The following is a 15,728-nucleotide window of genomic DNA, read 5'->3' on the forward strand; positions in this document are numbered from 1 at the left end:
GTGACCATATCACCCCCGTCCTTTACAAGCTCCACTGGCTCCCCATCCCCCAGAGAATCCAGTACAAAATCCTCCTCATGACCTACAAAGCCCTCCATAACCTGGCCCCATCCTACCTGACTGACCTCCTCCACAGATACACTCCAACCCCGCTCTGCTGCTGCTAACCTCCTGTCGTCCCCCCCATCCGGACCAAACTCAGATCCTGGGGGGACAGGGCTTTCTCCATCGCTGCTCCCACACTCTGGAACTCGCTACCCCAAACCGTCAGAGACTCCTCCTCACTCACCACATTCAAAACATCACTGAAGTCTCACCTGTTCAGCACTGCCTTCAATCACTGACCGTCACCTCACCTTCTTTTTCCTTTTCTGTTCGTTTACTTATTTATCTATTTATTTTGTTTTCTATGTTTTAGTAAACCCTGTAAAGCGTCTTTGAGTGTTTAGAAAAGCGCTATATAAATGTAATGCATTATTATTATTAATATTATTAAAATCTGAAGCCCAAAATATATTGCATCTGGATCAACGGAAGTTCTGCTGATACGTTATTCACATACAAAGCCCTAAACGGGCTTGCACACCCCCCCCCCATATAAAAAATCTTCTAACCCACCACTCTATCTCCAGGTCCCTCAGGTCGGCCGACTTGGGGCTACTGACTATCCCGCGGTCTAGGCAAGCTCAGGGGTGACCGGGCTTTTGCAGTTGCAGCTCCTAAACTGTGGAACAGCATCCCTCTCCCCATCAGAACTGCCCCCTCCATCGACTCCTTTAAGTCCAGGCTCAAAACCTATTTCTACTCCCTAGTGTTTGAGGCCCTCTGAGGGGGTGCTGTGAACTGTTTATGTATGTGCTGTTATGTTTGTGTGCCATTGTATGTTCGTTCTTAGTACCTGAACTGATGTACAGCACTTTGGTCAATGTGGGTTGTTTTTAAATGTGCTATATAAATAAAATTGACTTGACTTGACTATTAAATATCAGTTTTGTGAAATTTGCATAAACATCTTTCTTAAAATGCTAGAAAGTGCAATTTTAGTAGCTTTCATTTATTTGTTTTCCTTTCCAGTGCTCCAGTAATTAATAAAACATATTGGATCATTTGGTCACTGAGCTTCCATGGTCTCTTGGTAGTGAATTTCAAAAGTGTACTTCCATTTGGTTGAAGAAGTTTCTTCTCATCTCCACCCAGAGTCACCAACCAGACCGTAACTTATTCTCAATCTCCTTACTAGGGGAGACATCATCCCTTAACATACCTTGTCAAGCCCTATAAGAAGCATCCAACAACAACATGTGTATATTGTATATATGCAGTGCAAAAAGCTCGAGGTCTAGAGGGAAGAGTTTTAGGAGGGACTTTGGGGATGACCTTATCACTCAGAGGGTGCATATTGGGTTATCCATTCACTTACCCAATCTAATATACTAGCACTAATTTTTATCTAGGTGCTCTGTAATTCGTCGCATAATAATAAATTCCAACATTTTAACTACTCACGGCAGGCTACCTTTCTCTTTCTGAATGCATCTAATATGGAGCATAATCATATAACTGCAAATATGGAGCTTTTTACATGCAATGGATTTGAACATAACTTTTAACTTTAATGCAAGCAGCAGTGTGCATGTGAGGTTTTGTACAAGGAGAGTGATTTTTCATTCTCTGGTATTTTATTTGATATAAATCTTAAGTGTAATTTATGCTTGTAGAACTTTTGTAAGCAACTCTGCAATATCTCGCTAATTTTTTTTGTTCTTGTAGGTGAACATCATTCCAGTGATTGCAAAGGCTGATACTATTGCTAAAAATGAACTTCATAAATTTAAAATCAAAATAATGGGTGAACTGGTTAGCAAAGGTGTACAGATCTATCAGTTTCCAATTGATGATGAAACTGTAGCAAAAATTAATTCAACTATGAATGTAAGTTATTGAATAAGGCTATGTTGAACTAAACTATTAGTTAAAAAAAAAATACTGTCCCAAAAGTAGAATTTCAAACTGAAAGTGAATTTTTAATTTAACTAGTTGGTGAAATATAGCTGCATGCTAAGAGCACTGCCTTACCAATGTTTTTATTGTCAAAAGAGCAGATTTGTTAAATCTTAGTATACTTTAAATGGTTCTTGTATATTCCAGGCATATGCATCCCATTGTTCCATAACAAAATGTATACATGAGCAATTTAAATTTTAGATTTGTAGTGTTATCTGAATCCGAATAGAGAATAGCCAGGTATTCTGTATTTCTATTTTTTTTAAAAAAATTATTTAAAATATAGGGCCATCTGCCTTTTGCTGTGATTGGAAGTACAGAGGAAGTGAAAGTTGGGAATAAAATGGTTAAAGCTCGTCAATATCCCTGGGGAGTTGTACAAGGTAAGAAAAGAAAGTAGTGCTCTTCAAACGTTTTGACAAATACAACCTAGGCATTAGAGAGAGTAAATTCACAACTGAACTGCCAGATCTCTTCTCATGCACCTCTATTAATGGTCATATGATGAATAAAACAGCCTTATTGTATAAGATCCATTTTGAAAAACTATTATTTGTCTACATAGAATGGACAGTACAAAATCTCCATAGTAGTATTAATCTTTTATTTAAAATATTCTTCACTTATTCCAGATGCAAAGTTTAGTTGTGAGATTGTTAAAATTCTCCCATGAAAATTCATTGGCCAAGACTTCTGATCCACCCATATGTTCCAAATTTTATCTTTAAACTCTACTCCTTGGGTACTGTCTCAGCCAGCAAGATTACCTCTACTCATGAAGGCAAAATTGTCATGTTAGTGCATTTCAACAGAATGTGGGCTGGCAGGCTGCATTCGTCATAATCTGGGCTAATAAAAAAAAGTACTGTGGCAGTGTGATGCTTGAAATGAGAAAACATAATGTACAAAAATAGGAGTAGGGCGCTTGGCCCCTCAAGCCTGCTGTACTGTTCAACATGATTATGATTGATCTGCACCTCTACTTCTGTGTCAGAACCCATAGTCTTCTCAATCATAATCTTCCTAAAATATATCTATTTCATCTGTAAACACACCCAATGATCTCATCTCCACAACCTCCAAGGAAAGAGGTTCAATGAATAACATTATCTGATACAAGAAGCTTCAGTGCACTTCACAAGTGCGCTTCAGTTTTTAATAACTACCCCCTAAAAATGCAACATGCTGGAAATATTCAGCAAGCTTGATAGCAGATCTGGAGGGAGAAGCCAAAGAAACATTTAGGTTGATAACCTTCCATGAACATTGTGAAAAGTTACAGATAAAATTAGAATAGGGTATGAGCCAGGTCAGGAGTAAAATGTGAGATTAATAAGTGACAAAAAGCTTAAGGATTGGCATACAGCTTGTAAATGTTCTGCAAAGCAATCACCCAGCTTATATTTGATTTCATTGCACACATTTTAAGCAGTGAAAACAATTTGCTAAATTGAAAGAAGTAGAAGTAATTGCAACTTTGGGCTCAGGAGAGAGAGAGAGATGGGGAGAGAGTAGTTAAGGGAGTTCAGGGTGGAGGTATGCAATCTTTACTAGTTACCATTAATGGCATTTGCACCTTTTATATTGTTTGGTAATTTAAATCTCCAATTGATGTATTAAATATAAAAGGTAATTAGTTGGATCATTCTTTGAATTTCTGTGGTTTTTCTTCATTCTTATTATAATTAGTTGAAATTAATCTTTATTGTGGCAATGCATTTTTAAAATGAATAATAGCTTTTATGTTCCCAAAATAATTGTTATTTCCAGTAATTTTTTCCAACTCCGAATTAACAGTTAAAATTTGTTTTAGTGGAAAATGAGAATCACAGTGACTTTGTGAAGCTGCGAGAGATGCTTGTTTGTGTGAACATGGAAGACCTGAGAGAACAGACCCACACCAGGCACTATGAGCTCTACCGTCGTTGCAAATTAGAAGAGATGGGATTCAAAGATACAGATCCAAATAATAAGCCAGTCAGGTAAAAATAGCATTGAAAAGTATAGTTCAGCAAGATATTGTGACCATTGTACATTGTTTCTCAAATTTTCTGTCACCTCGTTTGCAGTTAATCACAACATCCTCATTCATTATTTCTATGTTCTTCTTGTTACGACTAATTAATTCATTTTGGGGCGGTGCAGCGCTAGAGTTACTGCCTAATAATTCCAGAGACCCTGGTTAATCCTGACTATGGGTGCGGTCTCTACGGAGTTTGTACATTCTCCCTGTGACCACATGGGTTTCCTCTGGGTGCTCCGATTTCCACCAATGTTCCAAAGATGTACAGATTTGAGGGTTAATTGGCTTATGTAAATTGACCCTGGTATTTAGGATAGTGCTAGTGTACGGGGTGACCGCTGGTCAGTGTGGACCCATTTACATTAATGCTACATTAACCCTTTTATTTTATTGTCCCCACATTTTCATAAACTTCCCTTAGATTCTACTTGCCAATGCACAAAGGTCAATTTACAATGGCCAATTAACCGTAAAAAACAGCACGTGTTTCGATGAGGAAACTAGACTACCTGGAAGAAACCCCTGTACTCCACACAGTCAGCATCTGAAATCAAGATTGAAGCTGGTCTCTGGCGCTGACACCTCTAAATTTTCAGTATTTGCTGAAATGCTCGATCTCCAGCATCCACACTTGTTTAAACCTTTGAGTCGCTCATATGATTAACATTGATGCATGAGGTGTTTTTTATTAATGGTTCCTATAAATATAAAAAATTGAATAGATATATAGAGAATCATGAAATATTTGAGAATATAATTAGTAATATCAACATGTTTGTGTTGGTTATAGTCTTTGTCTCTGTTTTTAGGATTAATTTACATAACTTTCTTCTAGCCTTCAAGAAACATATGAAGCCAAGAGGAATGAGTTTCTTGGTGATCTTCACAGAAAAGAGGAGGAAATGAGGCAAATGTTTGTGATGAGAGTTAAAGAAAAAGAATCTCAACTAAAAGAGGCAGAGAAGGAGGTACTGAAAGATTTGATAACTTTGCTATTTATCCTTGCACAAACTTTATTTGCATATCATGCAGGAGTCAAGGTGAAATCCAATCACAGCTAATTTAAGTGGCAATTAATAGTTAGCAGAACAGTCTGTTAAAAGGTGCAGAGTAAGCATTGTATGGAGTTAGCAGTTTTTATTCAATAACAACCATTCTCTATTTTGGAATAGATTGTGTTGAAACAAATGATTAATCTGCACATGTAAGCATTGCTCATAATTAATAATTATTTTTACTATATTTTTGCTGCACACATTTCCTCCACCCCACAACCTGTTAAGATGAAGTCTATGTGTTGACACCAAAATCAACTAATTGCACAGTTCTTAATAACCTGCCTAATGTTGTGAAAGCACTGTGACAGAACAATTGCTAGGTAAGTGGAAAGACATGTTGAATTTGATCTAGCAACATGCTCTCAAATGGCATAAAAATACACTGTATTTTAAAAATAATTAAAATTTAAAAACATTTGACTCTGGATTTTAAAAACTTTGAACTTTTTGTAACCAGTCAGAGAATTGCAGCAAATGGAAATTGAAATATAACAGATGCATGGCTTGACTGGGAGTGATCATTGCAAAAAGAAATGCCAATTAATATCAGTTCAGGTGCTAGTAAATCTCTGGAATTCCCTATCCTGGAAGTGATGGATATGAGATCACTGGTGGCATTTAGAGATGGTGGATACGTTTTTGAAGGATCAGGGATTTGAGGGCTATGAGCAAATCGCATAGAGAAGAGCTGAGGCCTGGACAGATCAGCCATGGTGTTGAATAGTGGGACAGGTTGAGTGGCTACATGGTCTACACATGCTTTTGTGTGTGTGTGTGTGTGTGTGTTAAATATCTGCTATTAGTGCTTGCAAATTAATTGCATCTGTGAGCAAAGAATAATGGGATGTTCCTTGCAAAGTGCTCATGTTTGAGAGGTTAAAAACAACATGATAATGCAAGGTTTAATTGAAGAAGACAATAAACCAAATTTTCTCCACAAATAAGCATTGTGTAAATTATTAATATACTTTACCTGTTGGTGCAGTGTTGAATTCCCCATTTCTGGTTATTGTACCTGATTAATTTCTGTAAAGAGCTTTGTATTATAGTTGTATTAATAAGGTAAAGAGGGTAAGAACAAATGTGAAAAATAGACGGGTGTCTGTTAAAGGGGTCAATTTATGGAATAGTTGCAACAATGAATTAAAAGAATGTAGTCATATGTGTAAATTCAAGAAAATGTTCAAAAATATTATATTTGAAAGATACAAAATATGTGATCAGCACTGAGAAATTACTGACATGGCAGAAATGATGGTTCTTGACTATTTTGTGTTTCTATGTTTTGTTTATCTGCTTCTGACTTATGATGTGTTTTTTAAAAATTATATTTTGTTAAGTATTAAGGGTAGGCACAAAAAGTTTTGGCTTCTGCCTACACCTTTTTTTCGGTCAGAAAATATCATGTGTGATTATATTGTTTTATTTTTGATACAATGATTTTGCACTATTTAACTTTCACAATTGTATGGTCAATCTGTTGTATTGCATTGACTGGAAAATAAATAAATACATAAAAAGTTTAGGATATATATAGGTTTTAGATGGTGTAAATTATATTGCAAGCTTAAATGTTTATTTCATTTGGGGGATAAAAGCAATTTCGTAAACTAAGCATGGGTAGGTTGGGTTGTGGAAATCAATATGCACAGAGCACATAGAGGTCTGCAAACCTGAAGGCCTTCACTGAACTATGCTTTGTGCAAAGAACAGTGCGTGTGCTGGGATTTGTGTACTGGGATTTGCTGCCATCTTGTGGTGAGTGAGTTTAATGACCATTTTTTAAAACCTTTTGGCAGTTGCAAGATAAATTTGAACAATTGAAGAAAATGCATCAGGATGAGAGAAAGAAATTAGATGAGAAAAAAACACACTTGGATGAAGAGATGAGCATATTTAATAAGAGGAAGGCGGCTGCTGAGTTACTGCAAAGCCAGGCATTCCAGACTACTCCGCAAATGAATCTGAAGAAAGATAAGGACCGCAAACAGTAGGTATAGATTTGTAAACTGAAAGGTTTTATTATTTTAAAAAAATATTTGCATCAAAAAGGGGAAATATTTCCCTTTTAAACTGCACAAAAAGACTCAAAATTTCACCTGAACTGTTCTAGGGTGTGGTCTTTCCAACAGGATAGGACCATTAGGGACAGCAAGAAGCATTGTTTGCAAACAGACAGAAGGTTTTCTGCCAAGTCCCTTTGGCAGGGGATGCAATGTGCTACTTGAGATCTACAGGAAATAGAGAGAAAAAAGAACAAAGAAAGAGGCATTTTGCTTTTGTATTAAAAATACAAGATTGTATTAAAAAATTTGTATTTACAAGTTCTAATATGGTGACCATTTCTCCTTTATCGGATATAGAACATAAAATGGGAAAAGGCCCTCTGACCCACAATGTCCGTGTCGGACATGATGCCAAGACCAGCTCTTATCTACCACCACTTGAACGTTATCCTTCCACTCCCTATGGATCCATGTGCCATGTCTCTTAAATGCCACTATCATACCTGCCTCTCCAATGCCTCCTCAGCAGCGTGTTTCAAGCACTCTGTCAAAAAAAAAAAGCGCGCAACTTGCATTGCACATCTTTTTTAAACTTTCCCCTCTCACCTTAAAGTTATGCCCGCCAGTATTTGATATTTCCATACTGGTGAAAAAAAGATCATATCCATGTATGCAGCATCTCTGGATAGACGAAATGGGTGACTTTTCAGTCTGAAGAAGGGTCTCGACCCGAAACGTCACCCGTTCTTTCTCCAGAGATGCTGCCTGTCCCGCTCTGAGCTACTCCAGCTTTTTGTGTCCATCTTCGGTTTAAACCAGCATCTGCAGTTCCTTCTTGCACATTATATCTATGCATACCCTATCTATGCCTCTTAATTTTATCTACTTCTATTAGGTATCCCCCCCAATCTCCGGTGTTACAGAGAAAACATCCCAAGTCAAATATGCCCAGATTTCCTGAGTGCTTCCAGCATTCTTCATTGTTTGTTCAGATTTCCAGCATCTGTTTATTTCTCATCATTATCATGCACCTCCTTTTCCCTCACCCCTACTTGCCCGAGTACATAAGCTAACATGGGCTGAAGAAGCAACTGAGTGGGGTCAGGAGATGAGGGTAGAAGCTGATGGTTCTGGAGTTCAGTAGAAGGATCGTAGCGACAGAAGGTGGGGTCAGGGCTTCACAGTGGAATTGAAGGTGTGTTGAGCCACAAATGGTTGGTGGGGGCTGCAATGAAGCTAATTTGATGTTGAAAACTTCAGTCGACATATAAAAACTGAGTACAGGCAGCACAGTGATGCAGCCGCTATTCTTACTGCAACGCAACTTCTGGTTTGATCCTGACTTTGGGTGTAATTCATGTGGAGTTGCACATTTTCCCTGTGACCATATTGATTTCTCGCAGGTTCTTGGGTTTCCTCCCACAACCCAGTGATCTGCCTTGTGGGTGGGTGGCAGGAGAATTAGGGAAATGAGAGGGAATGGAAATGATTGGAGTGCTCTGACAGCCAGCAGATTTAATTAGTCATCATATGAAACGTTAAATATATTAATCTGTGAATTCATTAATTTCTGGCATTAACACTGAAAAGTTATTGAGTAGTTTTTATCTTTATGGATTTTCTTAAACTGCATGGGATCAAGTCAATATATCAAACTATATCTCGCTGATATAATTTGTTTCTTGCATTGATGTTTTCCAGTTTTTGATTTTTGATGCTGCACCTCACTTTATATAGTAAGTAAACTCTCAAAAGTATTTTTCTTTGAATTTTACAAATGTATTTGTGAAAATTAATGTGGGTGTGAGATACAAGTTTAACGTGCTCTTTCTCACAATATAACCTCCCTTTGCATTCTGTACCGATTGGCTGCCACTGTGAAAATTCAAACTTTTAGAGCATATCTTTGTTTCCAAAAAATACCCATTCTGTGTGTAAATGACTAGCGGTCATGAACATCTGAATATACTTGAGCTGCTGTGGGAGTAAATGAAACTTATTTTAAAAAATGTGGTAGTGACACAGCTTACAAGAGAATTCTTTCCATCACAACAAAATTACTAATCATGTCTTTTTGATGTGGATTTGAAAAGGGCATGAATCTGGACATGTTCGGAAGGAAGAGGAACAATATAGATTCTGAATGTCCAAAAATGTTTAGAATTCAAAAAGTACCTTATTTGAAAGTGAACATAGAAACAAAAATCACTTTATATGAGACAGTAAGAAAATTTAAGCTTGGGTAGCTTGTGTGATATTGAATGAAGGATTAATATTGGCCCAAGTGTTTATAATTTTCCTGTTTTTTTCTGGATAACACTTGGGGAATCTCCACCGCCTTCAGGAGTGCATTGCATTGATTAAAGCTTGAACTGACTATTTCCAGCTTGAACTGACTATTATCTCATGCTCATCAAAACACATGGGGTTTTTGCTTCTTTATCTGAGGGATGTATGTTTATTTGTATAATAAATATGCACTGAAAGCACTATTTTGAAATTATTTTCTTCTCCCTGACTCCCTTTGCCAAAGTCCTTTTGTATTTGTCAGTTTGTTAAAGATAAAACACAAGGAAACTATTAGCAGCCTTACTACGCACATGTAGAAAATAGCTAAATAGATTGCACACATAGGGAAAAGCATATTGTGTATGAATCAAAAATATTGGTTTCAATACTCCTTTCCAAATTCATGCAAGTTTTTTTTTTATAGTACACAAATAGCTTATGGTTAAAGTCTTGGTTTTTAAAAAAGGTAGAGAAAAAGTTACCATTGGAACATAACATTAAAATTAATTTAGATATATGGCACGCTATAACCTTTTTTCTCCATTTGACCCAGTTTCCTAAATCTTCTCTCCACCCCACGCCCCCCCCCCCCCCCCCCCCCTCCTCCCCCCAAGGAAACACAATCAAATAATTATGTTTGGGAGGCATCTTGGTACTTTCACATTTACATTTACTATGCTCTGTTGTGACTTGTAAGTGTAATGCATTCAAGATGCAGAATTCTCACAATTTCTTCATATTCCTATCTTCTTTTTCCATTGAAATACCGTGAATCTGAAACATTACTGGGAATATTGCAGAATTTAGTCATTTATCAAGCTAAGCGGTAAACAACCTGATGAATGATAATGATACAATTGGCAATAAAAAGTGAGGATTGTAAACTTAATTGGCCTTACAAAGTAAATATTTAAATGCGTTGTAGTTTTCTTCAGCCTGGTTGATTGTGTTAGATGTCTAACAAGGAACTGCAGATGCTGGTTTAAACCGAAGATAGACACAAAGCTGGAGTAACAGTGGGACAGGCAGCATTTCTGGAGAGAAGGAATGGGTGATGTTACGGGTCGAGACCATTCTTCAGACTGGTTTGGGTTAAGGGAAAGGAGAGATATAGACGGTGATGTGGAGAGATTAAGAACAATGAATGAAAGATATGCAACAAAAAAAGTTCGGCAAAGGTTCACTTGCACCTCCCCCAACCTCATCTACTGTAACTGTTGTTTAAGATGTGGACTCTTATACATCGGCGAGACCAAACACAGAGTTGGCAATCGTTTCGCGGAACACCTTTGCTCAGCCCGCGTGAACCAACCTGATCTCCCGGTTGCGGGACGCTTTAATTCCCCTTCCCATTTCTACACAGACCTTTCTGTCCTTGGCTATAAAAAGGGTGCAAATGGCACTTTAGCACTTTGTGTGCAGGTCGGGCAAAGCAGCAGCGAGAACGACCATTGGCTGGACTTGGTGAGTGACAGGTAGAGCAGCTATAAAAAGGGTGCAAACGGCACTTTAGCAGTCTTTGTGTGCAGGTCGGGCAAAGCACATACCGTCAAGCTCATCAGAGAAAGGAAGGTCAGGAGTGAGTGTGGGGATTGGCTGAACAATTAGATTGGAAGATTGGTAAATGGACAATTAGTCAATTTAGCATCTGGTATAAGCAAGGCTTGCTCAAGGGGTGCGGTCCTGCCTGGGTGCGGCCCTGTCGAGGGAAGTGCCCTGTGAGTAAAGTGCGAGTCTTTGGCGAGGAGGCTGAGGGAGGACGCCACACCAAACGCTGGAGAGGACGAGACGCAAGAAGGAAATGCCAAGCAAGCTGATTCAGTGTGATGCTTGCAGGGTGTTGGAGGTCAAGGACACTGCTGGTGCCTCTGGCTGCTACAGGTGCGAGAAGTGTATCCAGGTACAGCTCCTGAAGGACCGTGTTGGGGGAACTGGATAAGCAAGTGGATGACCTCAGTTTCGTCCGAGAAACTGAGTCGTTCCTCGACAAGTCCTACAGTGAGATTGTTACACCGAAGGTACTGGAAGAGAAAAGGTGGGTGACGGTGAGAAATGGAAGGAAGCATGTAGTGCAAAGGTCCCTGGGTGTTGTGCCTCTTGAGAACAGGTTCACCCACTTGGAAGCTGTCGGGGAAGAAGACGTTATCACATTGAGCGGCAGACTGGCTTGCAAAGCAAAAAGTGCTGTTGAGCCAAAACCAAAGAGGCCAACATCAGGCAACGCCATGGTAGTAGGAGACTCCATTGTGAGAGGTACGGACAGGGTTTCTGCGGCAACAGACGGGATTCGAGGATGGTGTGCTGCCTCCCTGGTGCCAGGATTCAGGATGTCACGGACAGAGTGCAGGAAATCCTCAAGGGCGAAGGTGAACAGCCGGAAATGGTAGTGCATGTTGACACAAACGATGTCGGAAAGATGGGGATGAATATTCTGCAGTGTGACTTTAGAGAGCTCGGAAAAATGCTGAAAAAGCAGGACCTCCAGGGTGGTTATCTCCGGTTTGCTTCCAGTTCCTCGTGCTGGCGAGAGCAGGAACAGGGAGATACAGGACCTGAATGTGTGGCTGAGGAAATGGTGCAGGGGGCAGGGATTTAGATTCTTAGATCACCAGGATCTGTTTTGGGGTAAGGGGGAATTGTACAAAAGGGATGGATTGCACCTTAATAGGTGGGGGACCAGCATTCTGGCAGGCAGGTTTGCCACTGCTTCATGGGTGGTTTTAAACTAAATAAGGGGGGGGGGGGGGGTCAAATGGGATAGTCAAGGATGGAGTTAAAGGGAAATAGAGTAAAGGGATGGTTAATGACCCCAGAATTAACGGGAAAGAAAGCTCACAAAGGGATAGGAGAGTATGGCCAATTGTAATAGGGATCGATGTGAAGGATGAGATGAGTAAGGAATTAAAAGTATTGTATATGAATGCGCGAAGTGTAAGAAGTAAAGTAGATGAGCTTGAGGCTCAGTTAGAGAGAGGTTGGTAGATATGACTGTGGGGATTACAGAGACTAGGCCGCAGGAGGATCGGGCCGGGGAACTTAATATTCAGGGTTATACATCCTATAGAAAGGACAGGCAGGTGGGCAGAGGCAGTGGGGTAGCTCTGCTGGTGAGGGATGAAATTGAGTCCCTTGCGAGGGAAGACATAGGGACTGACGAGGTGGAGTCATTGTGGATTGAGTTGAGGAATTGTAAAGGCAAGAACACACTAATTGGTGTTATCTACAGACCCCCAAATAGTAGCCCGGATGTAGGGTGTAAGATGCAGAACGAGTTAAATCTGGCATGTACGAAAGGTAATGCCACTGTGGTGATGGGCGATTTCAATATGCAGGTAGACTGGGAAAATCAGGTTGGGCTGAATGGCCTCCTCCTGCACCTATTTGCTATGTTTCTATTGCTCCATTGTCAGAGTGATGCTAAACGCAAATTGGAGGAACAGCATCTCATATTTCGCTTGAGCAGCTTGCAGCCCAATGGTATGAATATTGATTTCTCTCACTTCAGGTAGCCCTAGCATTCCCTCTCTATCTCTCCTCCACCCAAGTCACATTAGCTTATCATTTTGACCCTACAAATAACTGACAATGGCCTGTTTCCTTTATCTTCGTTACTTTTTTGCATATCTTTCATTGTTCTTAATCTCTCCACATCACCGTCTCTATCTCTTGTTTCCCTTATTCCTAAACAATCTGAAGAAGGGTCTCGACCCAACACGTCACCCATTCCTTCTCTCTATAGATGCTGCCTGTCCCGCTGAGTTACTCCAGCTTTTTGTGGTTGTATTAGATTATTGACTCAATTATTGGAATTGGCATTTTGGCACCAGTTGCCTTAGATCTCATGTCGATAACTTCAACAGTATTTTGGCATCTACTTCCATCATATGTTGCAACTTTAAGTCTCAGAATATTTTTATTATTATGATGTGCAGCACATCCTAGCCTAGATATGTTTTATAAAATGTTTTTAGTTAATTTGTGTTAGAGCTGGTTTAAGTTAAAATTGCTGTGAGCAACTTTCTTTTGTTTTCATTTTAGATCATTTTCACTTATTGGAATGTTCTCGGAACTTTGAGAGTTCTGCTTTCTTCTGGATTGCATAAATGGATGAAAATGGTGCAACAATTTTCAGTCACCTGAATCATGCCAAATGCACTGCCTTTATAGCTGTATAAGCCATATATTTAAATAGGGTCCTCATCCCAATTGTTGACACAGACTTTGCCTTTAAATTGTTTTTTTCAGGGAAATGTTTGTATTTATAACAATTTCAGTTTTATATTTCCCAGTGTCAATTTGTGTGTGCTAGGAAATTACAGAAAATTATTAGTGCATACTCTAAGATTCCATTTTTGTATTATGTACACGTAAACCTTTTTTTAAAGTCCTCGTTCCAAGTTATCCAGCCCACGGAGGGACAAGACATTTTGCAATTTAAATGATCTTGTGCAAGAGCATACTTGTCTTTCCAAGCCATAAATACATATTTGTCCACATGTGGTTATTCCATAGATTACCGGAAGTTTTCATGTTTGTATAGGACCAATATAATGTGCACAGATAATAGTATTAAAGTTCTCGGCACCGAAAATAGTTAACTTTTATACGTTGGTGTTGTAGATACTTCCCTAACATTCTCAAACTGATCTTGCATTTGCCTGTGATTTCTTCTGTTGGTGTTGGCGTCTAATACAGCACATTAATGAGTCCAGTTATGGAAATTATTTGTTTGAGGTGGGTTTATAATTTTAAACACAATTGTACGAATCTCACTGAACAAAGAGATGCATTAAGAGCATCACTACTGGTACATTTGCTATATATTAAATAATGACATTGATTTGAAATGCTGATTTAATTTGAGAGGTTGAATTTTAATTTAGAAACAATGATCATTGCATTGCTATTATATCATGGCTAATTATAATTTACCACCGAAATGCCATTTTGGACAAAGTGTAAAGCAAATTATTTGAACTTGTATCACAAACTTAGCACAAAGTTGCAGTTACGTCAGAGATCTTTGCAATTGTAATTCATTGTTTGCAGTACTACAGTGAACAACCTGATGTTGGTATGTTGTACTTCAAAATGTCGGTATGTTTCGAACCTCAAAATGTAGCCATGTTTTAAGGTTCAATCCAACCAAACCTAAGCATCAAAACTTACCAAGAAGTTGTGCCGAGGTATTCACATTGCTGTAATAATATATAAAATGCATTAGCTATGTTGGTAATATTAACTTTCAAATTATGTGTTTTTCTACTATAACATTTTTAATGTATACTGATTTTCCACTACACCTCTTACAATCAATGCCTTGGATGATCTGTTCTCTTGTATTATTAGCTATGTGTTCACTTTTTAAAAAGCTAGTCTTGTGCAAAGTTCCCTTGAATTTGTGTATCATTGGTCATAACATTGCTTTAACAATTAAACTCGATGAAAACATCCTGAATGCTTGATTATATTTGTAATAAAATTATGGCTTAGCATAATTGTGTGGGTAATTGGACTATATGGCATATGATCGTATATAAGAAGGTGGACCTAACTACTTCAGTTTGTGTAGATAAAACTGATTTCAGCTGCTTACTACCTGGCTGCTTTCAATTAATCTTTGTTGGGCAAAGTAAGCATTGTGTTCAAATAACAACTTCAGTGTTTCAGGATGTCCAGGTAGGAAAAATAATTTGAGGGGATTTACTACTTTATCAAACAATAGAACCATGTTGTCCATGAAAGAATGTAATGCAAAACTACCTTTTTGTGGTCATGGATATTAATGAATATTTTTTCTATAATTTCTTAAAATGGTATAATTTAAACTAGGCGTTTATTCTTTATAAATATAGGGGATGATTTTTCAATGTTTTAATATGTGACATAGTTTGTTGCTATTCTGAAGATTGGAAACACACAACTTAAATAAAAATTTACTACCTTCCATTGATTGAATATAAGTAGAATCACATAGCCATCTGGGGATTGATAAAGTGGACAATCTTGGAGGCCTCTGGGAAATGCAGAAGGTTGTTGGACTGAAGGATATTAGTGAAAGTATGGGTGAGGCTTTGGAGGATTTTGAAAACGTTGCTGAATAAAACAATGGGACTTTGATTATTCAGAAACCGGTGTAGGTCTACAATTACTGTGGCGGTGAAAGAATGGTAGAATGAGCACCAGAGCTTTGGATGATCTTAAGTTTATGGAGGAAGTATGAGGGTGTCCAGCCAAAAGGACATTGAAATAGAGAAGCCCAGAGTTTACAAAGGCTTAGATGGTGATTCACCAGCAAATGAGTTGAGATAAGGCAGTGTTGGGCAACACTGTAGAGGCAGAAATAAA

The 15,728-nt window shown here is 38.5% G+C and overlaps 1 protein-coding gene across 4 annotated transcripts in view; it reads left to right on the forward strand.

Annotated features, from left to right (window-relative positions):
* The window catches only part of septin10 (septin 10), a 31,904-nt gene extending 17,084 nt beyond the window's left edge, over window positions 1–14,820 (forward strand). The window contains exons 5-11 of one of the 4 annotated variants that reach the window (XM_078402546.1): window positions 1,771–1,932; window positions 2,291–2,387; window positions 3,818–3,986; window positions 4,863–4,995; window positions 6,885–7,079; window positions 8,793–8,827; window positions 13,419–14,820. In XM_078402546.1, the coding sequence (XP_078258672.1) occupies window positions 1,771–1,932; window positions 2,291–2,387; window positions 3,818–3,986; window positions 4,863–4,995; window positions 6,885–7,079 (756 nt within the window). In that variant the 3' untranslated portion in view covers window positions 8,793–8,827; window positions 13,419–14,820. The remainder of the gene's footprint in view (window positions 1–1,770; window positions 1,933–2,290; window positions 2,388–3,817; window positions 3,987–4,862; window positions 4,996–6,884; window positions 7,080–8,792; window positions 8,828–13,418) is intronic. The other 3 variants (XM_078402545.1, XM_078402547.1, XM_078402544.1) reach the window with 3 other exon arrangements.
* The last annotated feature ends 908 nt before the right edge of the window (window positions 14,821–15,728 follow it).

This window comes from Rhinoraja longicauda, chromosome 7 (genome assembly GCF_053455715.1).
Source record: "Rhinoraja longicauda isolate Sanriku21f chromosome 7, sRhiLon1.1, whole genome shotgun sequence".
Lineage (NCBI taxonomy): Eukaryota > Metazoa > Chordata > Chondrichthyes > Rajiformes > Arhynchobatidae > Rhinoraja > Rhinoraja longicauda.